The sequence below is a fragment of the Hyperolius riggenbachi genome, chromosome 10, assembly GCF_040937935.1.
Source record: "Hyperolius riggenbachi isolate aHypRig1 chromosome 10, aHypRig1.pri, whole genome shotgun sequence".
Classification (NCBI taxonomy): domain Eukaryota; kingdom Metazoa; phylum Chordata; class Amphibia; order Anura; family Hyperoliidae; genus Hyperolius; species Hyperolius riggenbachi.
This window is the reverse complement of record NC_090655.1, coordinates 216,177,276-216,205,085: the sequence shown is the minus strand read 5'-3', so window position 1 is coordinate 216,205,085 and position 27,810 is coordinate 216,177,276. Positions and strand designations below refer to the sequence as shown.

The window sequence follows — 27,810 nt, the reverse complement described above, 5'->3', positions numbered from 1 at the left end:
TAACCACACCCTCTAACAATGCGATAGGAGAAAAGTTTTTTTTTTTAATAGATATACATATGCACAGAGGGAGATTTAAGTTGCTTAGCAGCTGTTATGTCCCACAATGCAACAAGGCTCACAGACAGGAAACTCAGTACTGCTGACATCACACTGTGGGAAGGGTTTTACCACATTATCAGTGATATAGAGCAGTGTTTCTCAACATTTTATTGGTATGTACCCCTTTTAAAACCCTGTACTCACCAAGTACCCCCTGGCATAGTAAACATTATCTCAAGTACCCCTTGACAAATATATTTTTAATCATAGTACATAATAATTGGTACTAAACCATTTCCAAGCATTTATTATTGCTTTTAATTAGCTTAAATACTAATTTGGTGTTGTTTATATAGGATTTATCATAAATCTAAAACTCTAAATTTGTTATACTTAGTTAATTATATCAAGCCAGAGTACCCCCTGGAACCATCAGAAGTACCCCCTGGGGTACGCGTACCACATGTTGAGAACCTAGGATATAGAGCACCTAATGATCTATTTGAGAAAAGGTAATGATTTCTCATGGGAAATGGGGTATCAGCTACTGATTGGGATGAAGTTCAATCCTTGGTTACGGTTCCTCTTTAAAGGGAAGGTTCAGTGACTGTTAAAAAAAAATAAAAATCCGCATCCACTTACCTGGGGCTTCCTCCAGCCCGTGGCAGGCAGGAGGTGCCCTCGGCGCCGCTCCGCAGGCTGCCGGTGGTCTCCGGTGGCCGACCCGACCTGGCCAGGCCGGCGGCCAGGTCGGGCTCCTTCCGCGTTCCAAAATGCGCCTCACGGCGGCCCGCTGACGTCATCGGACGTCCTCCGGGCTTTACTGCGCAGGCTCAGAACTACTGAGCCTGCGTAGTAAAGCCCAGAGGACGTCCGATGACGTCAGCGCGCCGCCGTGAGGCGCATTTTGGAACGCGGAAGGAGCCCGGCCTGGCCAGGTCGGGTCGGCCACCGGAGACCACCGGCAGCCTGCGGTGCGGTGCCGAAGGCACCTCCTGCCTGCCACGGGCTGGAGGAAGCCCCAGGTAAGTGGATGCAGATTTTTTTTTTTTTAACAGTCCCTGAACCTTCCCTTTAAATAAATGTCAGCAAGATTGATGGGTGCGGTTCTTCCATTTTCTGATGTTTAAAATTGACAAATAACAAGATATTTGGAGTCACAGAGCTGATCATTCCAGAGTCCTTCATTAGCAAGAGGCATTTCTGCACAGTCCTCATCATTTCCTTGAAAATTGTTGGGTTCACCTTGATTCCAATTGGAATAGGTAATGGCTTCGCCAATCTGGTGATATCTATAAACACCTTCAGTCTTCAATTCATCAATACCCAGAAAGGCAGAAACGCCATATTTTTTGACGATGGACCACACAGCTTCATTCTGGGCATGATTTTCTGGTGCAGCCAGACTACCTCCGGCATTAGCACATATTTGTAAGGCTTCGTCATAAGTCGCTTGGACACCATGTGATGCAAAAATTTTGTTACCAGCGGTTGTTACTTTTTCAATAAATGCCAGGGCTGAAACAGAGAATGGAAAAGGTTATAGGAAAATATATGTAAAACTCATTTCAGAATAATGTCTACCATTTTATATCAAATTAAATATATTAGTTCATGTAGCATTATTCTTAAAGAGGAACTGTAACGAAGGATTGAACTACATCCCAATCAGTAGCTGATACTCCCTTTCCCATGAGAATTTTTTACCTTTTCTCAAACGGATCATTAGGGGGCTCTGTATGGCTGATATTGTGGTGAAACCCCTCCCACTGTGTGATGTCAGCACCCACACTGTGGGAGCCTTGTTGCATTGTGGGAAATAACAGCTGTTTCCAACTGCCAAAAAAGCAGCATCTCCTTCCACAGACATCACCTGCCAGCAGTAAAGATGCCGCCAAATGATAAATATCAGAATTTAACTAAAGGAGAGGAAAGATTTAATAATGGGCAAACACTGACTAAATAATTTTATAATAATTATTGTAAACAAAATGTTTCATCACATTATTTTTACTACAGTTCCTCTTTAAAGGACACATCTGAGGAGCACAAAAATAAAAAAAATCCACTTACCTGGGGCTTCCTCCAGCCCCTGCCAGCCGCCCGGTGCCCTCGCCACAGCTCCACTTCTGGCCGGTGGCCCAGGTCCCCTCCGGCACAAGATTCCTACTAAACATGCACCAGTGGCTCTGAGAGTTGCGCTGACATCATCCGAACTGTACTGCACAGGCGTAGTAGCTCTGTGCCTGCACAGTACAATCCGGATGATGTCAGTGTGACTCCATGAGCTGCACACTGGAGCGCAAGCAGATGCCGACCTGGCGAGGTTGGCATCTGCACCGGTGGAGACCGGGAGCCACCAGAGCTGTGGCGAGGGCACATGACGGCTGCCAGTGGCTGGAGGAAGCCCCAGGTAAGTGGATTTTTGATTTATATTCTTTCTGGACCTTCCCTTTAAAGGGTAATTTAGCTGAAAAGCTAAGAATAAGGACCCAGAATGATTCAAATACTTAAAGCCCTACTAAAAACAAAATTGTAAATGCCAAATTCTATCAGTAATCAGGTGTATGAGTGTGTAGCAAATGTGTGCCTGTTGGTCATTGCGTAGGACAGATTGTAGGATAGGTGAGAAATCGAGCAGCATGTTCAGATGTCTCTGTATGTGTGTTATTGTCTGTTGAAAATAATGCTGGTTTTAATCAGTGCTGCTCAACAAGATACCGGATATCCGAATAGATTCGGATATCCGAACTTTTTAGGCCTATCCGATCGGATCCGGATTCCGGATAGCTGGTCCAGTATCCGGATAGCTATCTGCGGATAGTTGGCTGGGCTATGCGGATATCCGCGGATAGTACGGATATCCGCGGATATCTGGACCAGTGAAACACTGCATGAGGTCCAGACGTCATGGGAGCCAATCAGAGGGCTCCCAGCAGAAGCACCAGAAACCAATCACAGAGGGGAACCCTGGCCAGCCCCACCTGACCTCATTAAGCCAATCAGAGGCCTCCCAGCCTAAACCCTGGCTCCCAATCACAGAAAGGAACACTGGCCAGCCCCCCTTGTATAATAAGGAGGGCTGCCATGATGAGACAGATCGTCCTGGCTTGCTGAATGCTTCCTGAGAGACATGCTCCTGCTCCATTGCTGGTGCCCTACAAAGGGCTGTACATAGTTACAAACCTAAGCTGTTCAGTGATTAACCCCTTCACTATCACTACAGTATAGTTAAATCATTCATTTGCTTGATTGATGTCATAAATGTGACATTAAGAGTGTGTGCTGCAGTGCTGCTGCAGCTGCCTGCTATGTGATTGTGTGTGTGTTGTACACACACCAGGCCAGGTGCTGCCTGCCTGCCACGAGCAAACACGTGCAAAGTGCCACGTGCAAACACATGCACAGTGCAAACACGTGCAAAGTGCAAACACGTGCAAACTGCAAAAATGTGCAAACACGTGAAAACACGTGCAAAAATGTGCAAACACGTGCAAACACATGCAAAAATGTGCAAACACGTGCAAACACGTGCAAAAATGTGCAAAGTGCAAACACGCGCAAACACATGCAAAAATGTGCAAACACGCGCAAACACATGCAAAAATGTGCAAACACGTGCAAACACATGCAAAAATGTGCAAACACGTGCAAACACGTGCAAAAATGTGCAAAATGCAAACACGTGCAAACACATGCAAAAATGTGCAAACACGCGCAAACACATGCAAAAATGTGCAAACACGTGCAAAAATGTGCAAAGTGCAAACACGTGCAAACACATGCAAAAATGTGCAAACACGCGCAAACACATGCAAAAATGTGCAAACACGTGCAAAAATGTGCAAAGTGCAAACACGTGCAAACACATGCAAAATTGTGCAAACACGCGCAAACACATGCAAAAATGTGCAAGCACGCGCAAACACGTGCAAAAATGTGCAAGCACGTGCAAACACGTGCAAAGTGCCACTTTGCACATGGCACTTTGAACGTGTTTGCTCGTGTTTGCACTTTCCACATTTTTGCACTTTGCACTTTGCACATTTTTGCACGTGTTTGCACGTGTTTGCACATTTTTGCATGTGTTTGCACATTTTTGCATGTGTTTGCGCGTGTTTGCACATTTTTGCATGTGTTTGCGCATGTTTGCACTTTGCACATTTTTGCACGTGTTTGCACATGTTGGCACTTGGCACTTTGCACATGGCACATGGCACTTTGCCCTTGGCACTTTGCATTTGGCACTTGGCCCTTTGAACTTGGCCCTTTACATTAGGCACTTGGACCTTTGCACTTGACACTTGGCCCTTTGAACTTGGCCCTTTGCATTTGGCACTTTGCACTTGGCCCTTTGCACTTGACACTTGGCCCTTTGCACTTGACACTTGGCCCTTTGAACTTGGCCCTTTGCATTTGGCACTTTGCACTTGGCCCTTTGCACTTGACACTTGGCCCTTTGCACTTGGCCCTTTTCACTTGACATTTGGCCCTTTGCACTTGGCCCTTTGCACTTGACACTTGGCCCTTTGAACTTGGCCCTTTGCATTTGGCACTTTGCACTTGGCCCTTTGCACTTGACACTTGGCCCTTTGAACTTGGCCCTTTGCATTTGGCACTTTGCACTTGGCCCTTTGCACTTGACACTTGGCCCTTTGCACTTGGCCCTTTGCACTTGACACTTGGCCCTTTGCACTTGACACTTGGCCCTTTGAACTTGGCCCTTTGCATTTGGCACTTTGCACTTGGCCCTTTGCACTTGACACTTGGCCCTTTGCACTTGGCCCTTTGCACTTGACACTTGGCCCTTTGCACTTGGCCCTTTGCACTTGACACTTGGTCCTTTGAACTTGGCCCTTTGCATTTGGCACTTTGCACTTGGCCCTTTGCACTTGACACTTGGCCCTTTGCACTTGACACTTGGCCCTTTGAACTTGGCCGGATACTAGGGTCGGATATCCGAATCGGATTCGGATCGGAAAATTTTAGATTCGGATATCCGACCCGGATCGGATAGCGGGGTATCCGGATCCGAATCGGATTCGGATTTTGAAAAGGGGTATCCGAGCAGCACTGGTTTTAATTGCAAACGCTTGTATTGAGCTATACGCCTACTGGACTAAAAGTACTTTAAGGCCTGGAGCACACCAAAAACCGCTAGCAGATCCGCAAAATGCTAGCAGATTTTGAAATGCTTTTTCTTCTTTTTCTGCAGCGTTTCAGCTAGCGTTTTGCGGTTTTGTCAAGCGGTTTTGGTGTAGTAGATTTCATATATTGTTACAGTAAAGCTGTTACTGAACAGCTTCTGTAACAAAAACGCCTGCAAAACCGCTCTGAAGTGCCGTTTTTCAGAGCGGTTTGCGGTTTTCCTATACTTAACATTGAGGCAGAAACGCCTCCGCAATCCAAAAAATGCCTCACCCCGGGAGTATGCGTTTCTGCAAAATGCCTCCCACTCTGGTGTGCACCAGCCCATTGAGATACATTACCCTAGCGTATCCGCAGCCGCAAGAGGATCGCAAAACGCTGCCGAACCGCTCTGGTGTGCACTAAGCCTAAGAGCTGCAATCATTAATACAGGAGATCACTTTGGTAGGATTTCAGAGTCTTGTCTAATGACTCCTAACTGCAGGGCAGATTTTAGGCATAGGCAAACCAGGCATATGCCTGGGGTGACACAAGCGGGGGGGGGGGGGCACCACAAAGCTAATCTTAAGATACTGTGGCTTTATGTAATTACAGTACACAACTGGTAGTTTTATTACTAAAGGGTTGGGTGGGAGTTTAACACCTAATGGAGCACTGCTGACTAGCAGAACAAACCCCAAATCCCTGAATAGCATAGCAATGATATGACAGGGGATATTTTGTGTTAATTAAAGAGACACTGAAGCGAAAAAAAATATATGATATAATGAATTGGTTGTGTACTATGAATAATTACTAGAAGATTAGCAGCAAAGAAAATATTCTCATATTTTTATTTTCAGGTATATAGTGTTTTTTCTAACATTGCATCATTCTATAATATGTGCAGATTACACAACACTCAGCATTCAAAATGAGTCTTTCAAAGCAGTCTGTGAAGTAATGAACTCTCCTCTAGCAGAGGAAAAGTAAACAGTTCAATTACAGTTGAGATAATAAAAGTCAGATAACAGCCCTCTCCATGACTAAGTTATGCTGGGAATACACGGTTCGTTTTTGCCTTCGTTTAAACCTTCGATTCGTTCGGTAAACGAATCGAGTGTTGAAAACGTATGTGAAAATAGTCATAATCTCATTATAGTTTCGATTAATAGACCCCAAAAACGAATGACTAGTGATCGAACATGTTTGATATTATCTCACTTTATCCATCTAATCGAGCCATTGGTAGGCTTGATGGCTGTTCAGATCGATTATATATTCGTTTATGCTAGTCCGTCCCTGTAAAAAGGGATTTTCGTTTCGTTTCTTTGCAGCCTTCGATCATTGGAAAAACGAAACCATCAGAATCGAAAAAAAAAAACGAAACCGTGGGTGGTGATATTAACCGTATGATCGATTATTTCGGGATCGAAAAGGACAAAAGGCACAATCGAAACGAAGGTTTAAACGAAGGCAAAAACGAACCGTGTATTCCCAGCATTAGTCTGAGAGCTTAATAGCTTTTTTGCATAGAGATAACAACTGGAGTTTCTCAACTCTCCCTGTACTGGAAACAATTAAGGTGGCCATACACTGGTCGATTTGCCATCAGATTCGACCAACAGATAGATCCCTCTCTGATCGAATCTGATCAGAGAGGGATCGTATGGCTACCTTTACTGCAAACAGATTGTGAACCGATTTCAGCCTGAAACCGATCACAATCTGTTGTTGTGCTGCTGCTGCCGCCGCTCCCCCCCCCCCCCCCCCCCCCGCCGCATACATTACCTGCTCCGCCGGCACGACTCCCGGGTCTCTCTCCGCTCTTCCTCTCAGTCTCCGCTCTGGTCTCCGGCCCCAGCATGCTTTACTTCTTCCTGCCCGGCAGGAAGTTTAAACAGTAGAGCGCCCTCTACTGTTTAAACTTCCTGCCGGGCAGAAAGAAGTGAAGGCATGCCGGAGACCAGAGCGGAGACGAGCGGGGGCAGTCGCGCCGGCGGAGCAGGTAATGTATGCGGCTCTATTGCGACCGGTCGTCGGGCACTCGAACGCCGCTAGCGATGCGCTCTTTACCCGCGGGCGATCGACGGTTATTTTCCGCACGGCGCGATCGACGGGATCGGACGAAATGGATCGAAATTCGGCGTGTAGCGCGAACGATTGGCAGCAGATTCGATCCCAGTGATCGAATCTGCTGTCGAAACGGCTGTAAATCGGGCCAGTGTATGGCCAGCTTTAGACTGATGTATCTGATCTTAATGTTTTTTTCTTAGCTGTACTACACATACAAATCATAATATCATCATTTTTTTTCCGCTTCAGTGTCTCTTTAAGCTGTAATTGTTTGAGATTTGATCTGCATTGTTCGAATCCTACCAGATTTTCAAAACCTCTGACCTGTAAGGACCCAGGTAGTTCATAAACAGCATTTTTGTTTTTTTATTTTAGTGGCTACATACCCTTCATAAGAATTATAAGAAGAGTTTGTTATATGGTTTCAGTGAGTTGATGGCCAGAGAGCCGTGTTGCCAACCTTTCACGTTATTTTTTACTGACAAATACCTAAAAATTTACTGGCAAGATTGTTTTTACTGACAAAATCCCCCTGCGGCGTGCGTAGCGCCAAAAATGGGCGTGGTCATGCAACAGAATGTGGGCGTGGTCATGGGTGAGGCCAAATATACAGGATTTTAGAAGTTGTAAAAGGTCTGCCGGGGAAGTCTGAGCTCTGCCATAGTGTTTCCCTCTCTTCCCCCAAAATACATGTAATCTTACAGCATTTCACCAAAAATCCACATAAAAATACAGATAATATGGCAGTGGTTCCCTAAAAATAGATGTAATCTGGCAGCAGCGATTCCCCCAACATACACATAATCTGGCAGTAGTTCCCCAAAATACATTTAATCTGACAGCAGTGGTTCCCCGAAAATAGGTAGCCCCAGGTCTATACCTGTCCCCAGAATAGGTGGCCAGCGGTATAGATGTCCCCAGAACAGGTAGCCAGGGGTATATGTGCCCAGTATATGTAGGCAGGGGTATATGTCCCCAGTACATGTAGCCAGGGTTATATGTGCCCAGTATATGTAGTCAAGGGTATATGTGCCCAGTATATGTAGTCAAGGGTATATGTGCCCAGTATATGTAGCCAGGGGTATATGTGCCCAGTATATGTAGCCAGGGGTATATGTGTCCAGAGGTATATGTCCCCAGTATATGTAGGCAGGTGTATATGTGCCCAGTATATGTGTCCAGGGGTATATGTCTCCAGTATATATAGGCAGGTGTATATGTGCCCAATATATGTAGGCAGGTGTATATGTCCCCAGTATATGTAGGCAGGTGTATATGTCCCCAGTATATATAGTCAGGGGCAGTGGCGTCGCTACCATGGGGCGGCCAGGAGCGCTCCACTCCGGGTGTCAGCTCCAGGGGGGGTGTCATCAAGGCCTCCCCAGAAGCCTTAATGACACAGGAGTGGAATCAGCGCTAAAGGAGGGGTGGCAGCGTCGGCGGGGAGGGGGGAAATAACCTCCCACATCTCCCTCACCTGGGTCCCCTCCTTCTGCGCTTCCCCTCCACGGGCGCCGGTGTTGTGTCTGATTACGCTGCCTGTGGATTTGCGCTGCCCCGCATGCACAGTAGGTGACTGTGCGACCACATTTCCTATAGAATGAAGCTGCTGGAGGTAAAATACTAAATATCTCCGCTCCCACACCTTTTACACTCCCCAAATTTTCAGGGTAGGGAGGGAACCCCCAGAACGACCTCTATGCCAAATTGCAGCCCCCGAGACCTGCTGGTTCCCGAGATAGGTTTTTGTAATCTATCTCCTGAACCAGCAGGTCTCGGGGGCTGCAATTTGGCATAGAGGTCGTTCTGGGGGTTCCCTCCCTACCCTGAAAATTTGAGGAGTGTAAAAGGTGTGGGAGCAGAGATATTTACTATTTTACCTCCAGCAGCATAATTACCTTCACACTGCGCATGCGTGCTACTCGGTGTGCAAGGGAGCTTCCGGGCAGCGCAATTAGACATTACACCGGCAACGGGCACTGACAGGGCGGCTGATAGCCGCCCTCAGTTTACCCGAGCAGGGCTACGGGAAGATGGCCGCCAACGCCCGCACTGGAGACAAAAATAGACGGCAAGATGGCCGCCGACGCCATCTTGCCGTCTATTTTTGTCTCCAGTGCTGGCTTCGGCAGCCATCTTCCCGTAGCCCTGCACTGATGACGCAGCGGGAGACGGCGCGGGACATTCAAGAGGAGCTGCGGAGAGAGAGAGGCTGCCTGGGATTCGGAAGAGAGGTTTCATCTGCAGGTAAGTGAATTTTTTTTCTTTTATAGGTGCACCGGCCCAGCCACCCACCGCTGCTGCCCACCTACCCACCGCTGCTGCCCACCTACCCACCACTGCTGCCCACCTAACCACCACTGCTGCCCACCTACCCACCAGGCTACCCAGCAGGCTGCCCACCTACCCACCAGGCTACCCACCACTGCTGCCCACCTACCCAACACTGCTGCCCACCTACCCACCACTGCTACCCACCTACCCACCACTGCTGCCCACCTACCCACCAGGCTACCCAGCAGGCTGCCCACCTACCCACCAGGCTACCCAGCAGGCTGCCCACCTACCCACCACTGCTGCCCACCTACCCACCACTGCTACCCAGCAGGCTGCCCACCTACCCACCAGGCTACCCAGCAGGCTGGCCACCTACCCACCACTGCTGCCCCCCTACCCACCAGGCTACCCACCTACCCACCATGCTACCCACCTACCCACCACTGCTGCCCACCTACCCACCAGGCTGCCCACCTACCCACCAGGCTACCCAGCAGGCTGCCCACCTACCCACCACTGCTACCCCCCTACCCACCACTGCTACCCAGCAGGCTGCCCACCTACCCACTAGGCAATCAGGCTGCTCACCCTTCACCACCTACCCACCAGGCTATCAGCTTGACAACACTCAAATCTGCTACCGACATTGTGTATTTTGTGGTCAGATTAACTACCGATATTGTGTATTTTGTGGTCAGATCTGCTACCGACATTGTGTATTTTGTGGTCAGATTAACTGCCGACATTGTGTATTTTGTGGTCAGTTTAACTACCGTCATTTTGAAATTTTTCTCGCATTACGTTTATTTTATGTTGAAAGCTTCTGACATTTTGTGTATTTTCTGGAGAAAAGCTGCGCAATGATGTGAATTTTCTGGAGAAAGGTTGACTAAAACTTGGGTGCACTTTTAAATTAGCTCCGCCCCATCCGGTCATAGCCACGTCCATTTTTTTCTGTATCGTGGGTGGGGGGTGTCTTTCAATACCTAGCACCGGGTGTCAAATGCCCTAGCTACGCCACTGGTCAGGGGTATATGTTCCCAGTATATGTAGTCAGGGGTATATGTGCCTAATATATATAGACGGGGGTATATGTCCCCAGTATATGTAGGCAGGGGTATATGTCCCCAGAATAGGTAGCCAGGTGTGCCCCCAGCAGGAGGAGAGCGGCACAGAGAAGAGGGAGAGCTGTGAGCACAGCGGGGAAGGGGGGCCATCTCCCCCCTCCTTCCCTCACCTTAGGGCTCTCCCTCCCTCGCTCTCCCCTCCAGAAGTCTTGTGTGGCGGCTGGCAGAGGGCAGAACTTACCTCCGTCTCATTGCAAGCGCGGGATAGTCTGATGGATTAGCCGCTAGTCATGTCTGGTTTAGACCAGAGCAGCGGCACCAGAACTTCCGGCGCTTGGAGCGAGATGGAGGTAAGTTCTGCCCACTGCCAAACGCCGCACCACACTTAGTTCTGGAGGGGAGATCGAGGGAGGGAGAGCCCCAAGGTGAGGGAAGGAGGGGGGAGATGACCCCCCCCCCCTTCCCCACTGTGCCCACAGCTCTCCCTCTTCTCTGTGCTGCTCCCCTCCTGCTCACAGGGCGTCCGATTGGCCGCCCTTACACACACTGCTGAATTCCTTACGGAATTCACGGGCAGCTAAAATTGTAACAAAATTTACAGTATGCCCGTAAATTTACGGGCGGTTGGCAACACTGCCAGAGCGGTGTATCTGGCCTATTAATAAGTGTTGTATTCTTTATAGACAACATCATTTTTGCAAATGACCTTTCGGTTTGTTATTGGTGGCTACAAATTAATTCATGCAGGCTATGATTTTCCTTGCCACGGGCACCAAAATGGCCAGAAACTGCCCTGGTGTAAAGCTCACCATTTCTGATATTCTTCAACTCATATTGCAGGTCATGAAGCGCAGTTCTGAAAGATTTGTAGTCTAGAAAACAGGAATAGAAAAAAATCATAATGAATTCATAGTAAAGTATATTGTTCATAAACTTCAAAATCACCAGTCACTTTTTAATTATTAATTGCCTTGTTTAACCACTTCACTACTGAGAGTTTTTCCCCCCTTCTGTACTAGAGCAATTTTCACCTTTCAGTACTCCTTCCAATTATTCGCCAATAACTTTAACACTAATTATTACACCGAAACAATATATATCTTGTTTTTTTCACCACCAATTAGGCTTTCTTTGGGTGGTAAATTGTGCTAAGAATTATTTCATCCCAAACGCATTTTAACAGGAAAAATAAGAATAAAATGGAAAAAAAATCATTCTTTCTCAGTTTTCGACCATTATAGTTTTAAAATAATACATGCTACCATAATTAAAGTCCACACATTTTATTTGCCCATTTGCCCCGGTTATTAAAATGTTTAAAATATTTCTCTAGTACAATGTATGGTGCCAATATTTCATTTGGAAATAAGGGTGCATTTTCCAGTTTTGCGTCCATCACTAATTACAAGCCCATCATTTCAAAAACAACATTAATATACCCTCTTGACATACATATTAAAAAAAATTCAGTCCCTAAGGTAACTAATTATCTTTTTTTTGTCATTTTTTTTTAATGCAAATATTTTATTTGGGTAACTATGGGAGAGTGTGGGAGGTAAGGGGTTCATTTTAATGATACGTGTGGTATACGGGTATATTTTAAAAAAATGTATGTAGGTGTAAATTTCACTATTTGGCCACAAGATGTCCTTGCACATTATTTTCTTGAGCTTACTATTAGTACGTGAGCTGGAACTTTAAATAGTAGAATATTAATTAGTTTCTTAAAGGACTTACGAGGCAAAATAGGTTAAAAAAGGTAATTACCTGCATGAAATATCAATGCACGGAGGACGCCATCCGCGCCCTCCATGTCTTTCCGCCGGGTCCCCGCAGCTGAATGTCCCCCCCGGGCTGGTCCCGACCCCACAGACCGGATCGGGCTCTCCTGCCTCTTCCAATATGGCCGACAGAGCTAGCCGCGGCTGCGCAGTCCGCATATGCGCGAGTGCGGCTGCGCAGCTCTAGGGCCAACCCCCCCGATCCACGCTACAGGCTATTTCTTGCCTCCCCAGCCCTTGTCTCCAAAAGATCAGGGCTGTTTCTGGCCTTTGGCTTTGTTCACATCATAAATCGCCAGCGCTATCACAAGCACTGAACAATTTATTGAGAGTTTCTTTTCTGCGCTTTTCCCTGCGCTTTACGCTTAAAAAACTGCTTTTCTAAGTGCTTTTGCAGAGCGATTCATTTTTTTTAACTTCCTGACATCAGTCAGGAAGTGAACTCTTTCCCCCGGGAAATACAATGTATTTATTCATGAAAGCGCTGGGGAAATTGCTATACAAAGTGCTTTTTTCAAGGGCTTTGCGATTTCCCTATACCTTCTATTGAGTAAAACGTTTAGAAAATGGTACAGGCAGCGCTTCGGTGAGCGGATCGGAATCGAACCGCTCATATCTGAACACTCATTAGGAATCATTGCACAGGTGCTTTTAGGGCTATTTTGAAAAATCGCCGGCCCTTAAAAAAAACGAAAATGCCCTAGGTGTGAACAAGCCCTTTTTGTCACTCCAGGCAAGAGCCACACCACACACACACGCATGCACACATACACACACACGCACAGACACACATGCATAAACCATAAATACACACACACACTATAAAACACATTTTACATATTATCAACCATGTACCATATAAACCATATCTTAAGTAAAAACAACAGATCATGAGGCAGCACAGTGGTGTAGGGAGCAGCACAGTGGTGTAGGGACCAGTAGGGAGCAGCACAGTGGTGTAGTGGTTAGCACTCTCACCTTGCAGCACTGAGTCCCTGGTTTGAATCTCAGCCAGGGCACTATCTGAATGGAGTTTGTATGTTCTCCCTGTGTTTGCGTGTTTTGGAAGAGGCTGGACTTTGACTTTGATTATGCTTGAATTGTACATAGTCATCATACACCATGCATACACACATCACATACATACATGCATAAATACATACAAACATATGTGTGTGTGTGAGAATGTATGTATCTACGTATATATGGTTATCGCAATACTAAAATTACTACAATGATAAAACAACTTTTATTAAACAGTAAATGTATAGATGAAATGTGTTGCTTTTTAACGGTGGAAACTGTAGATATCTAATGCAAGCAATGAGTAGGTGCAAATTCAAAACACTGTACCGCTACACTATACATGCAACTAGTCAACTATGCTTAAACTGAAGAGAATATGGGCCATATCCTATTCAAGGTGATAAGTAGCTTGCAGATGCGAGCTACTTATCACCTTGCCATCCCGCAAGGATTACCGGCAAATCCTATTGCCCATATCCTTCGCGCGATGGCCGATCGTTAGGGAGCATTAGTCAGGCGAAAGCCTGAGCGATGCTCCCTATTACCGGGCGATGGGGAGTGAGGTTTACGCTGTGATGCTGTCCATCAGCACCACGGCCTCACTCCCCACACATGCGCACTCGCCCGCCGACATCTTCCGCTGCAGCATCTGGGGGTCTCCTTTAATAAGGAGACCCCCAGAGCTCGTCATCGGGTCGCCGCACAGTTTAGAAGCCCCCGTGCAGCTCTGCAAAGGTTCCCCGTCATACGTACCGCCGCCGATCACCCGCCGCCTCTCGCCGCAAAATCCGTTGTGTAATTACAGTGTATCTAACACTGTAATTACTGTGCGCATAGAAGGAGCCCAGGCAAAGCATCTTTGAATCTGCAGCCGGGCTCCCCATTGGTCCGCTGTCTGAACCAATAAAATGGCTCAGACAGCGGACCAATGGGGAGCCCGGCTGCAGATTCAAAGATGCTTTGCCCGGGCTCCTTCTATGCGCACAGTAATTACAGTGTTAGATACACTGTAATTACACGACGGATTTTGCGGCGAGAGGCGGCAGGTGATCGGCGGCGGTACGTATGACGGGGAACCTTTGCAGAGCTGCTTCTAAACTGTGCGGCGACCCGGCGGGGAGCTCTGGGGGTCTCCTTATTAAAGGAGACCCCCAGATGCTGCGGTGACGACGTGCGTTAGCTAGTTTAGACCTGCTTTTTGCAGGTCTAAGCTAACGCTCATGTCTGCCGGGAAGCATCGCTTCCCGGAGACATGATAAGGATAATTGGATTCCGTGGTAAGAACTCGCTGGGCGATTATATCGCCCAAGCGAATTCTTTTCCGCCTGGGGGGGTCTAAAGTTTAATTAGATTAGGCGATGCCCCCATCGCCTAAGTTAAGAACTCGCCAGTGCTTAGCGCTGGCGAGTTCAGCAATAGAATATGGCCCCATGTCTTCTAAATTCTACCACAAAATTGGCGAGTTTTTTTTCTTATATGGATTTTTCAATCGAATGGAAAAAAAAGCTTTTGATTTTTTGAGAAATACGATCGTTTTTATCGAATTGCTGTAAAATCGGATCATTTTATTGTATCGTGTGTCGCCACCTTTAATATGATTTTATATCATTTCTTTACAATTTAAATCAATCTGGAATGCCAGATATTTCTCTTCAATTTCTACTAAAGATTGTATGGTGTGTGGTGGATTGTTAATTTATTAATATACACACCTTAGCAAATTTTCTCCGTTTCAAATCATTTTTATCATAATTGAGGAAAAATTGAACACAGGTGTGTGGTACATTGGTCATATTTTTGAAATGTTACAATCAGTCAGAAAAAAATTGATTGCAATTCTTAAATTGAACAGATATTTTTAAAAATTGTATGGTGTGTGGCCACCTTAAAAGTGGCCATACATGGTACAATTTGTCATTTTTTTTCGATTAGATAATTTAGTTCGATTATTCCGTTAGATCGAATATAAAGATTTTTCCAGCATGTCCAATCTGATTTTTCTTGAAAAAATGGGATAATCATTCTAATTTCTTGATCGGAAATAAAATATTTTCAACTTTCATTCGATTCGATCATTTAGATCGAATAAACGGGATAATCAATCGTTTTTATTGTACCATATATGCAGGGCCGGCCCTAGACTTTTTGCCGGCTGAGGAAAAAATGATTGCTGCCGCCCCCCTCCCCCCCCCCCCCCCGTGGGGGGACCGCCGCCGCCGAGCTGGAGGGGTAGCGGGCAGGGCGGGGGTATTGGGCCTAGCGGCGGCAGTGGGCGGCGTTGCAGGAAGTGACGTCAGTGGAGCGCACGCTGGATCGAGCGAGGAAGAGGTGAGTCCTCCCCGCCCACTGCCTCTTACGAGTTGCGCTTCTTATCTATTTAAGGCTGTAGGGGAGCGGAGGACGGGGAACCCAGGCGAGGGAGGGGGGGGGGTCCGACCCCCCTCCCCGCCGCTAGGCCCAATACCCCCGTCCTGCCCGCTACCCCTCCAGCTGGGCGGCCGGCTCCCCGCACCCACCGATGGGCGGATGCCGCCCCTAGAAATTTGCCGCCTGAGGCAAAAGTTTCACCCCGCCTCATGAGCGGGCCGGCCCTGCATATATGGCCACCATAAGGCTAATCTAACTGTTTTTGAACATTCTTGAAGTAAACACAGAACTGAACCTTCTAAAGAGACTTTATCGTATAGAGAGATTATGTCGTTGCTTAGAGCTAGGTTGTTCTGAAATAACTTTTACCTTACAGTAGGTAACTTTTACCCTGCTCTTGAGTAAGGGGACTTTCACACACCAAACCCGAGGTGGAATTCCACCACCTTACAGGGCTTAGAGTGTATGAGATTTTTCAAGAGAGCGACCGCCTCCAGGATTGCTGGTACACCTGAGTGGAGTCAGGATTAAGACACTCCACCTGCCTGAAGTGGTCGGTTGCCCCTTATGCAACCCACCTTTTATTCCATTGTCAAACACCTTTTGCTATACATTTATCAACCTGTGACGTACTGCTGCACCATTTGGGCTCCCGTTGTCTTTGTAAGGTAAAATAAAAATACGGAGGAAAAAACACAGAGTCTAGTTAGATATTAGCAGTTCATCTCACTGTCCTGAGATTTGGTGGCAGTATACTGTTCATTTATTGCAATCGCCCGCTTCCTCAGGAAAGGTACAACAAGGAGCAACTCAAAAAGTGTCACGATGCGCCTCTGTCAATTGGTGGATGGGTGTTACCTTTGAAGAAACATTTCTAGCATTCCAGATCGATAAAAATCGAAAAACAAAAAAAACGGAAATCTGATCTGATTTTTTTTACTCGAATGAAAAAAAAGCTTTTAATTTTTTCGGGAGATCCGAATTGCCATAAAATCGGATCAATTTATTGTATCGTGTGTGTGGCCACCTTTAGCCTGAGTGGGGACAGGAAAAATTTCCCATTTGTGCAATCAGTGGTTGCTTGGTGTGGCAACCCAGCTTTGTGAATAGTTACTTATCTTTCTTTATAAGACTGCATACTTTTAACAATAATACACTATTCGGGGCTCCCGAATTTTCCTTTTTTGGCTTTACACACTGAGAAGATGTGGCCAGCAAGGATGAAGACAGGGAGCATGGACTAATTTGTGGCCAGCAAGGATAATGATGGGGAGCATGGACCTACTGAGCATCCAAATTCCCCACATCGTAACAGGCATTTGGACGCATCTGGGGGCATGTTGAGAATTGCAGGCAAGGATTAGTCACACAGGTCAGTCACCTTGCAAAAAATTGTTGTTTTGACAGTGACATTTATGCATTATTGTTGTATGAGGGATAATATGCATGCTAATGAAGGGGGAGGTTCCTATAGATGCCAGATTTGATCACATTTTATATGTCTGTGCTTCTATGCTGTATCACTTGTATGTCTGCACTTTATCTGATGAATGGGACCTGCCATGGCCCCAAAAGAATTGTCATGTTGTGCATTCAATAAGGAATAAATATCCTGGAATACTGATATTGGTGTGCTAGCCGAACTTGAATCTTTCATAGATCAATTCTTTGTGATAATTAGAGATAAAGTTATTGGCAAATGAATGGGAGGTGAAAATTGCTCGGATGCATAGGGTGAAAAATGACTGAAGGCTGAACTGGTTAATGACCTTTTGAAATAAAAGAGCATTGTTTGTTCTACATTCCCGGTTCCAGACTCATCGATTACTAATAAATGAGGGGTGTATCTTTGCTGGGCCACTGAAGCCCCTCCTCCCCATTCACAGTTCAGGCTTCAATAGAGGAGGACGCTGCCCCCGCAGGATAACAATCTAGAGGGGGAATAAAATGCGCTCCCCATATAAAGCGGAGCGTCAATAGAGGAGAATCCTGCCCTTTTCTTCAATAAGAAGAGGAAACCTGCTATTGGGTTCATGTACATATGGCTCCGCCCACAGTATCCCACCTTTTGCCACCTTTTTCCTGCCTCCAAAAGTTGTGGGGTATGCATATTAATGTTGATAGACCATCCTTCCCAAGAGCATCACACAGAACAACAGCACAGGGCTTCTTACCTTCATTCAAGCATGTGGCAGGAGACACTAAAGCCACAACGAGCAAAAGAACACCAGAAAGCAATCCAAGCTGCATTTTCCTGCTGGTCTGTAAAGAAGACAAAATAAATGAGGTACAATGAGGCAGGGCTGGCGCTTCTATAGAGTCAAAGAAGGCCATTGCCAGAGAATCTTAGAGCCTGTAGGGGCCCCCTAAGGTGACTCCTCCCAAACTTAGCTGTGTTCCCCGGGGGACCTTGCAATGGAGCAATGAAGTACTGACAGAGGAGCACACCTGCCAGGAAAGGCAGGACCCTACTCTGCTGAAAACATTGCAGAGGCCCCCTAGGGCACAGTTAGCTTGGGGTGTGATCTGCGGGGAGGGGGGTAGCCAACTCAGGGGCCCTAGGGGGAAATTTGGCTCCAACAAAAAGCCTGTCAGGGGGCCTACAGGTTAATCTTGCCTTGGTGCCCCATTGTTACTAGAACTGGCCCTTGTAGAAAGATGCCAAAGTTTAAGAGCATACAGTAAGTGATCTAGGAAACCTGAACTGGTAGTTTTCAAGCTTGCCTGCTATTAGTGATTTAGCATGTGAGCAGACAAACCATAATCAGGACCATTTTAGATGTTCTGAACCTTTCATTTTAAGGAACCCTCACTTCATCTATCTACTAATCCTGCCAGTCAGCAACGTACTCTCACGCACGTCAGTTTAAAATAAATGAGCTGTGATGATGGCATATAAACAACCCAACTATAAGTCACAGCCTGGTCACAGTGGTTTAGATAGAGATACCAACAAACAGTAGTTGTTGCTCCCTGCCTAGACTGGGTGATGCAGCATAATGTGTGTTTCTTAATTAAAATGTCAAAATTTTAAATGTGTGCTGAAGTTTCGCCTTATGTGCTGGACAGTGTGGAGATGTGTAGGGACCAGGGTGAGCCAAATTACGGTTCACCCTCTTGCCAGTGAAATTCTGGGTGGCATTAATTACTATTCCCCACTGAGTTGTAGCAACTCGGAGGGAGAAGTAATTCAGGGTCCGGACTTAAACCCATAGTGGTGCCTAATTCAGGTGGTATGCATGCGCACCATGCGCCAAGAAGCCCTTGAGAAGTACCCCGCATGCTGTGTAGGTAGCCAGAAGAGCCCCAGTATTAATTAGCCAGATGCAGCCCTCCCCAGCATAGGTAGCCAAAGGAGCCCCCAATATTAGGTAGCCACATGCAGCCTCCCAGTATAAAATGACCCCCACCCCCAGTACTGGTAGCTAGAGTGCTCTCCCCACCTTGTAGGTAGTCTAGGAGCCCTCTGTGTAGGTTGCTAGGGAGCCGACCCTGTAGGAAGCCAGGGAGCACATCCTGTAGGTAGTCAGAGAGTCCCCCTGTAGGTAGCCAGAGAGCTCCCCATTTAAGTTGCCAAAAAGGCCCCACCATTTGTGTAGTCAGATTGTGTAGTCAGAGACCCCCCCCCCCTGTTTTGAGAGCCAGACAGCCCCCCCCCCTTTTAGGAGCCAGCGAGCCCCCTCATTTTGGATGACAGAGAGTCTCCCCCATTTTGGGAGCCAGGCAGCCCCCCCCGTTTAGGTAGCCAGAGAGCTTCCCCCGCCCCCCCACCCCCCCTCCCATGCTAAGCGCAATTTAATTTTTTAGAAAGTGCGCAGTGGGAACAAATAGGTTAACTCTCCTCTCTGGGATCCACGCATGTACTTCCTGGTCCTTTCTCACTGAGAACAGTGCAGTTACTGTTACCATGATATGGGACGCAAGGAACCAGGAAGTACAAGCGGAGTGTGGATCCTGAATATGTGAGATAATGTAACCACTCCTGCTGCACCCTCCTGCTGCTGTTTCCCGGCAATGCCCTGCCCGCCCATAGAAATGGTCATCATCCAGATACTGCATGTTGTCCTTGGGATCCCACTCATTCCCTCTAAATATTTAATGGCGTCTTTCCATCAAATACTTTTCTGGAAGCTACCCCAAGGGGTGCCATGAGATTCAGACCTCTGCAGGCTTGAAGTGCACCTGCACAGCAAAATTAAGCGCTTGTTTATGAGTGCTTCCTTTTAATGCACATGTGTAGTTTGAAACTCGTGCATGCAGGGTTGGATTTACCATAAGGCTCTGTAGGCATGTGCCTACAGGCGCCTGATAACGAAAATGCAGCTCATTCCCCTCCCCGAGTTCCTCTCTCCCTCCTTCCCAATGCAAAGTCCTGAGCATGTGAGGTTACTCACCCCGCTCTCGACATTCTACTGATGAGATCTCCCTTCAGTTGGGGGCACTGAAGGTACTTTTGGCTACCTAATGCTAAGGGAAACCTATAGCTACCGATTACTGGCAAGGGAAGTAAGGGAGAAGTGACAGCAGGGACAGCCAGCATTCTTGCAGTGCGGTTTGGCGGAATTCTGTAGGTTCTATGGTTCATGCATACTAACTCTTGAAATCGTTTGATGGTCTTATTCAGGTTTTGCTGTGATGGGATGCGTTGCTTTGCTGCTTGCTTTGATTACAAGCAAGATTATAATCCTGATGAACTATAATGAACTATGAACATGCATGCACACTGCAGCTTAGATCAGCAAATCTTTCAAGCCTCCCTGCGGATTTAATCTTGTGCATTATGTTGCTATTCATCATGCTGGTCTGTTACTGACTTTTGTACACCTGCAGCAATTGGAATCGCTGTGTTATTGCACATGCTGCAGAAACTTCAAGGTTAACGCTTAGAGGCCTCTATTGTATTTTTGTCAACAGCCAGGCATAGGTACCCCAGTATAGGTAGCAAGGCATAGGTGCGCAAGTATAGGTTAGCCAGGCATATGTACCCCAGTATAGGCAGCCAGGCAAAGGTGCACAAGTATAGGTTAGCCAGGCATAGGTACCCCAGTATAGGTAGCCAGGCATAGGTGCCACAATATAGGTTAACCAGGCATAGCTGCCACAATATAGGTTAGCCAGGCATAGCTGCCACAGTATTGATAGCCAGGCAGAGGTGCCTACAGTATAGGTTAGCCAGGCATAGGTGCCACAGTATAGGTTAGCCAGGCATAGGTGCCACAGTATAGGTTAGCCAGGCATAGGTGCCACAGTATAGGTTAGCCAGACATAGGTGCCACAGTATAGGTTAGCCAGACATAGGTGCCACAGTATGGGCAGCCAAGCAAAGGTATCCAAGTATAGGTTAGCCAGGCATAGGTACCCCAGTATAGGTAGCCAGGCATAGGTGCCACAATATACGCTAGCCAGGCATAGGTGCCACAATATAGGTTAGCCAGGCATACAGGGCCGGCCCGCTCATGAGGCGGCGAAGAAACTTTTGCCTCAGGCGGCAAATTTCTAGGGGCGGCATCCGCCCGTCGGTGGGTGCGGGGAGCCGGCCGCCCAGCTGGAGGGGTAGCGGGCAGGACGGGGGTATTGGGCCTAGCGGCGGGGAGGGGGGTCGGACCCCCCCCTCCCTCGCCTGGGTCCCCCGTCCTTCGCTCCCCTCCAGCCTTAAATACATCAGAAGCGCAACTCGTAAGAGGCAGTGGGCGGGGAGGACTCACCTCTTCCTCGATCCAGCGTGCGCTCCACTGACGTCACTTCCTGCAACGCCGCCCACTGTATTGTAAATGGACGGCGCTGCAGGAAGGGACGTCAGTGGAGCGCACGCTGGATCGAGCGAGGAAGAGGTGAGTCCTCCCCGCCCACTGCCTCTTACGAGAGTTGCGCTTCTGATGTATTTAAGGCTGGAGGGGAGCGGAGGACGGGGGACCCAGGCGAGGGAGGGGGGGGTCCGACCCCCCTCCCCGCCGCTAAGCCCAATACCCCCGCCCTGCCCGCTACCTCTCCAGCTCGGCGGCGGCGCCCCCCCCCCCCCCCCCCCGACGGGGTTGCGGCGGCAGCAATAATTTTTTCAAAATTTGCCTCAAGGTGCAAAAAGTCTAGGGCCGGCCCTGCAGGCATAGCTGCCACAGTATAGATAGCCAGGCATAGGTGCCACAGTATAGGCTAGCCAGGCATAGGTGCCACAGTATAGGCTAGCCAGGCATAGATACCACAGTGTAGGTTAGCCAGACATAGGTGCCTACAGTATAGGTTAGCCAGGCATAGGTGCCGCAGTATACGTTAGCCAGGCATAGGTGCCACAGTATAGGTTAGCCAGGCATAGATACCACAGTGTAGGTTAGCCAGACATAGGTGTCTACAGTATAGGTTAGCCAGGCATAGGTGCCACAGTATAGGTTAGCCAGGCATAGGTGTCACAGTATAGGTTAGCCAGGCATAGATACCACAGTATATGTTAGCCAGGCATAGAAACCATAGTGTAGGTTATCCAGACATAGGTGCCACAGTATAGGTTAGCCAGGCATAGATACCACAGTGTAGGTTAGCCAGACATAGGTGCCACAGTTAGCCAGCCATTTAATCCATTTTGCGATTTAACCCTCCTGGCGGTAACCCCGACCTACACTCGGGGTAGCCACCGCAGAGGATTGCATGGCCCCGGGAGGGATTTTTAAAATAAAACTTGTTGTAATACTTGTAGCTAGCACAAGGCTAGCTACCTGTGTCCCCCAAGTCTCTCCAGTCCCCTCCAAACACCCCCGATTGCTGCCGTTATAGGTATCCCCCCAGGGATCCCACGATGGCGTAGCCTCCCAATCAGCTCCAGACTTCACTATGGGGAGGATCGGGACTGCACATAACATCATGACGTCATGTCCGATCGTCGCCATAGCGACGACTGAAGCTGATTGCAGAGGCGGAGGCTCTCGCGGGATTGCGGCTGGGTAAATATAAGCGGCGGCGATCGGGGGGATCAGAGAGGTGCGGAGGACATGGGGGATGCTGGTAGCTAGCCTAGTGCTAGCTACAAGTATTGGAACAAGTTTTATTCAAAAAATCCCTCCCGTGGACGCAGCCACCGAAACTGCGTACCGCCAGGAGGGTTAATCCAATATGGTGGTTGTTCAAAAATGAATGATTGCCACTGTGAATGTGTTGCGCGATATCGCAAAATAAAAGTTTGTCCCGAAAAATAATTTGGAAAAATCGTGTCAAGGATATTGGTCCTAAGTGTCAGCAGAATAGAGCTCAGCATGCACAGCAAGCAGCACAGTGGCAAGAGGTGTTGATACAAGCAACTAAACCCTCTCTGCCTCGGTCCCCTCCTCACACACATGCAGGTAAAGTTTTATGCATGGACTTAACTATATTAAATCAGCATTAATAAAAACAGACTGGAGGTGTGGCTTATTACTGATATTATCTCCAAACATCTCTAAAAATCTCCAGTGGGGATGATCACTGACCCGACAAGAGTTAAAAAAATTCCTGCTTGGAAGTGGTAAAAGATGCCTGGGTCATATTGCAACAAATCCTAACCACTTAACAGCAGATAATCAGCCTGATTTATCAAGCTAAGCATCGCAGCTTAATGTGATGGCTTACGAGTATTACGTACATAGCAACGCTTATAACTTTAACTGTGGGCGGTCCTGAAGTTTCCTTACCGCAATACTTCACTCGCAGCTGCTACTGATTTACATAGTTACAAGTGTAATTTAACGTAATAGAGGCTGTTAGTGAAGTATCGAGGTAATACTTCACAGGACCGCCTGCAGTTAAAGTTACGTGCGTTTCTATGTACGCAATGCACGTAACTTAGGAAAGCACGCTCCTTGCATAGCAGCGAGTGCTGCTATGTAAGGGAGGCAAAGCGGGCACTCCTTCACATTAAGCTGTGCTGCTCAGCTGATTATTTAATGAGTTCAGTACTGGATCCATCATGTGTCCTCAATGGAGATCCTGCCATAGTGTCCTCTAGAGAGGCCTTAGGACAGTAGACCCCATGGCCCTTATTCAGTTCACTTTTTCTCCTAAGTTTTCTCCTAAGAGATCATTTTCCATCTTAAATTGAGTCTGAAGTGAAAATTCAAATAAAAAAAAAACAGAGTCTGGGTCCTAAATAGCCTTCCTGGCATCCTGACAGTCTCCACGTTCCCCCACAGGCTTGCCTGTTAGCAGTCCACCCCCAATTGGTCATGGACTGCTCTCTTACAGGTTGGGAAGACCTCAGCAGCCTTCGGAAGCACTCGGGCTTCTGAAGATGGGCCGCTCCATACTGCGCACGTGCAAGTGCCCTCCCTCAGGCACTCGCGTGTGCGCAGAGCCAACAGTCTTCGGGAGCCCAAGTGCTTCTGAAGACTGAGTGCGGGAGATTCAAACCAGGGAGCTTGAGGGGGGGGGGGGGGACACGGACACCATCAGGAAACAGGGAAGGCTCTATAGGACCCAGAGCCTTCCTTCTTCTTAGGTAAGTATCTGTTCTTTTCTTTTAGATTATGCTTCAGAGTCACTTTAAAGGACAACTGAAGTGGGAAAAATATACAGGCTGCCATATTTATTTCTGTTTATACAATACCAGTTGCCTGGCAGCCCTGCTGATATTTTTGGCTGCAGTAGTGTCTGAATAACACCAGAAACAAGCATGCAGCTAATCTTGACAGATCTGACAATTATGTCAGAAGCACCTGATCCATCTGCATGCTGGTTCAGGGTCTATGGCTAAAAGTATTAGAGGCAGAGGATCAGCAGGATAGTTGGGAAACTGGTATTGCTTAAAAGGAAATAAATATGGCAGCCTCCATATCCCTCTCGCTTTAGTTGTCCTTTAAAGGGAAGGTTCAGGGAGGGTGGAGAAAAAATAAAAATCAATTTCCACTTACCTGGGGCTTCCTCCAGCCCGTGGCAGGCAGGAGGTGCCCTCGCTGCCGCTCCGCAGGCTCCCGGTGGTCTCCGGTGGCCGACCCGACCTGGCCAGGCCGGCTGCCAGGTCGGGCTCTTCTGCACTCCAAGTCCTGGCACTTCTGCGTCCCACGCCGGCGCTCTGACGTCATCGGACGTCCGCCGGGCTGTACTGCGCATGCGCAGTAGTTCTGCACATGTGCAGTACAGCCCGGCGGACGTCCGATGACGTCAGAGCGCCGGCGTGGGACGCAGAAGTGCCAGGACTTGGAGCGCAGAAGAGCCCGACCTGGCAGCCGGCCTGGCCAGGTCGGGTCGGCCACCGGGAGCCTGTGGAGCGGCGGCGAGGGCACCTCCTGCCTGCCACGGGCTGGAGGAAGCCCCAGGTAAGTGGAAATTGATTTTTATTTTTTCTCCACCCTCCCTGAACCTTCCCTTTAAGTTTAAAATAACTTTTCAGCACTCTGCAATTGAAAAAGTACCAAAAAAGGAGGTCAAAAAGTACTATCAAAATCATTCTGAGTTTTGTCTTGCTTGATGGTGGTTCAAATGCACTTTATTGATTAGGTGTGAAAATATCATCTAAGGCCTAGTGCACACCAGAGCGGTTCTGCTACAGTTTGCGATCCGCTTGCGGGTGCGGATCCGCTAGGGTAATGTTTCTCAATGGGCTGGTGCACACCAGAGCGGGAGGCGGTTTGCAGAAACGCATACTCCCGGGCTGCTGCAGATTTTGGATTGCGGATGCGTTTCTGCCTCAATGTTAAGTATAGGAAAAACGCAAACCGCTCTGAAAAACGGCACTTCAGAGCGGTTTGTCAGGCGTTTTTTGTTACAGTAGCTGTTCAGTAACAGCTTTACTGTAACAATACATGAAATCTACTACACCAAAAACGCTTCCCAAAACCGCAAAATGCTAGCTGAAACGCTACAGAAAAATAAGAAAAAGCGTTTCAAAATCTGCTAGCATTTTGCGGATCTGCTAGCGGTTTTTGGTGTGCACCGGGCCTTCGGCCTGGTGCACACCAGAGGGGTTTTCTGAGCGTTTTGAGTTTTTAAATCTGCTGCTAATGTTATCCTATGTGTCTGTGCACACTGGAGCAATGAGTTTTTGTAAAAAAAAAAACCATAGCATTACATTGGGAAGAGCTTTTAGAGGTTTCAAAAGCTCTTCCCAATGTAATGCTATGGGGTTTTTTTACAAAACCTCATTGCTCCAGTGTGCACAGACACATAGGATAACATTAGCAGCAGATTTAAAAACTCAAAACGCTCAGAAAAACTCCAAAAACCGCTAGCAGATCCGCAAAATGCTAGCAGATTTTGAAACGCTTTTTGTTATTTTTCTGTAGCGTTTCAGCTAGCATTTTGCGGTTTTGTGAAGCGTTTTTGGTGTAGTAGATTTCAGATATTGTTACAGTAAAGCTGTTACTGAACAGCTTCTGTAACAAAAACGCCTGGCAAACCGCTCTGAACGGGCGTTTTTCAGAGCGGTTTGCGTTTTCCTATACTTAACGTTGAGGCAGAAACGCATCCGCAATCCAAAAAATGCCTCCCCCCGGGAGTATGCGTTTCTGCAAAACGCCTCTCGCTCTGGTGTGAACAACCCCATTGAGATACATTGACCAAGGGTATCCGCAGCCGCAAGCGGCTGCAGAAACGCTGAAATAGATGCTCGGTGTGCACCAGCCCTAAGGCCTAGTGCACAACAAAAACCGCTAGCAGATCCGCAAAATGCTAGCAGATTTTGAAACGCTTTTTCTTATTTTTCTGCAGCGTTTCAGCTAACGTTTTGCGGTTTTGTGTAGCGGTTTTGGTATAGTAGATTTCATGTATTGTTACAGTAAAGCTGTTACTGAACAGCTACTGTAACAAAAAACGCCTGGCAAACCGCTCTGAAGTGCCGTTTTTCAGAGCGGTTTGCGGTTTTCCTATACTTAACATTGAGGCAGAAACGCATCCGCAATCCAAAATCTGCAGCAGCCCGGGAGTATGCGTTTCTGCAAAACGCCTCCCACTCTGGTGTGCACCAGCCCATTGAAATACATTACCCTAGCGGATCCGCACCCGCAAGCAGATCGCAAACTGCAGCGGAAACGCTCCGGTGTGCACTAAGCCTAAGAGAAGAGAAAAACTTAGGAGGAAAAAGTGAAAAGCCAGACTCCTCGGCATCATTTTTTTAAGGTTTGGATACCGTAAAACTACAGCAACCTCTGTTGGGTTTTAGCAGTTGTCGGTGTCCCCACAGATAAAAAATGTCTCCTGCTTTCTGTTTCTGAGACCTCCATGGATCTTGAAGATCTCAAGGACAGGAAATGAGAGATGCAGATAAAAGATTAACAAGAGCGAGCAAGCTATGACTATGACTGATCTGCCAACACAGAATAATGCTGGGAATACACGTTACGTTTTTCGCGTTCGATTCTCCACGCAATCTATTAGCCATTCGATTCTCTGCTCGATTGTCTTATCTTCCGCTCGTTTTTCTTATCTTTTTTCCATTCACTTCTATGAGAAATCGAGCAGAACAGAATCGGACTTGTCGGAATCTTATCATCGAAGGCATCAGAATGATTCTCCGCAAAAAACGTAACGTGTATTCCCAGAATTAGCCTAAACAGCCATAAACAATCAGTTTGGGTTGCTAAACTCGAAAATCTGTCCAGGCCTTAACCTTAACCCACATCTGTACTATCCAAAAACTTAGCAAAGATGGTCTTAGATGTAATAGTATGTCAGAACTTACCAGCGTAGACACAAAGTGCTCCTATAGAGAGTCAGCTGCACTGGATGTAGTGCTGTCCTGCGGTGGGCTTTATATATACCATGTAAGATATTCCAGAGGAGTGTGTCTGGTTACCACAGTGTCTGTGTACATAACCTTGTATTCTGTAAATGATACATCCAATCTGAGAAACTATACCAACAACAGGAATTACTTATTGACATTGAGCATACGTTGAAAGTTTATTCAGGTTACACAGACATTACAGGAATGGGAAGGGGCTGACAACATTTGGCCTGGTGGTGACTAACACTAGATATAGTGCACATTTGCACAATCCATACGCAGGAAACGTACTACAAAGTTCTCCAGGTGCAAATTTTATTATGTCAATTAATATTAGACCTTAAAGGAGTTATCAGGCAAATTAAAA

The 27,810-nt window shown here is 47.3% G+C and overlaps 1 protein-coding gene across 1 annotated transcript; it reads right to left on the bottom strand.

Annotated features, from left to right (window-relative positions):
* Positions 1 to 1,092: 1,092 nt before the first annotated feature.
* On the bottom strand, positions 1,093 to 27,506 carry LOC137534506 (pulmonary surfactant-associated protein A2-like). Its single transcript, XM_068256037.1, has 4 exons — positions 27,399 to 27,506; positions 17,938 to 18,025; positions 11,399 to 11,461; positions 1,093 to 1,560 (listed from the first exon to the last, which is right to left on the bottom strand). Exons 2-4 carry the CDS (start codon positions 18,011 to 18,013, stop codon positions 1,169 to 1,171), a joined length of 531 nt encoding a protein of 176 aa, XP_068112138.1. The 5' UTR covers positions 18,014 to 18,025; positions 27,399 to 27,506; the 3' UTR covers positions 1,093 to 1,168.
* Between the last annotated feature and the right edge of the window lie 304 nt (positions 27,507 to 27,810).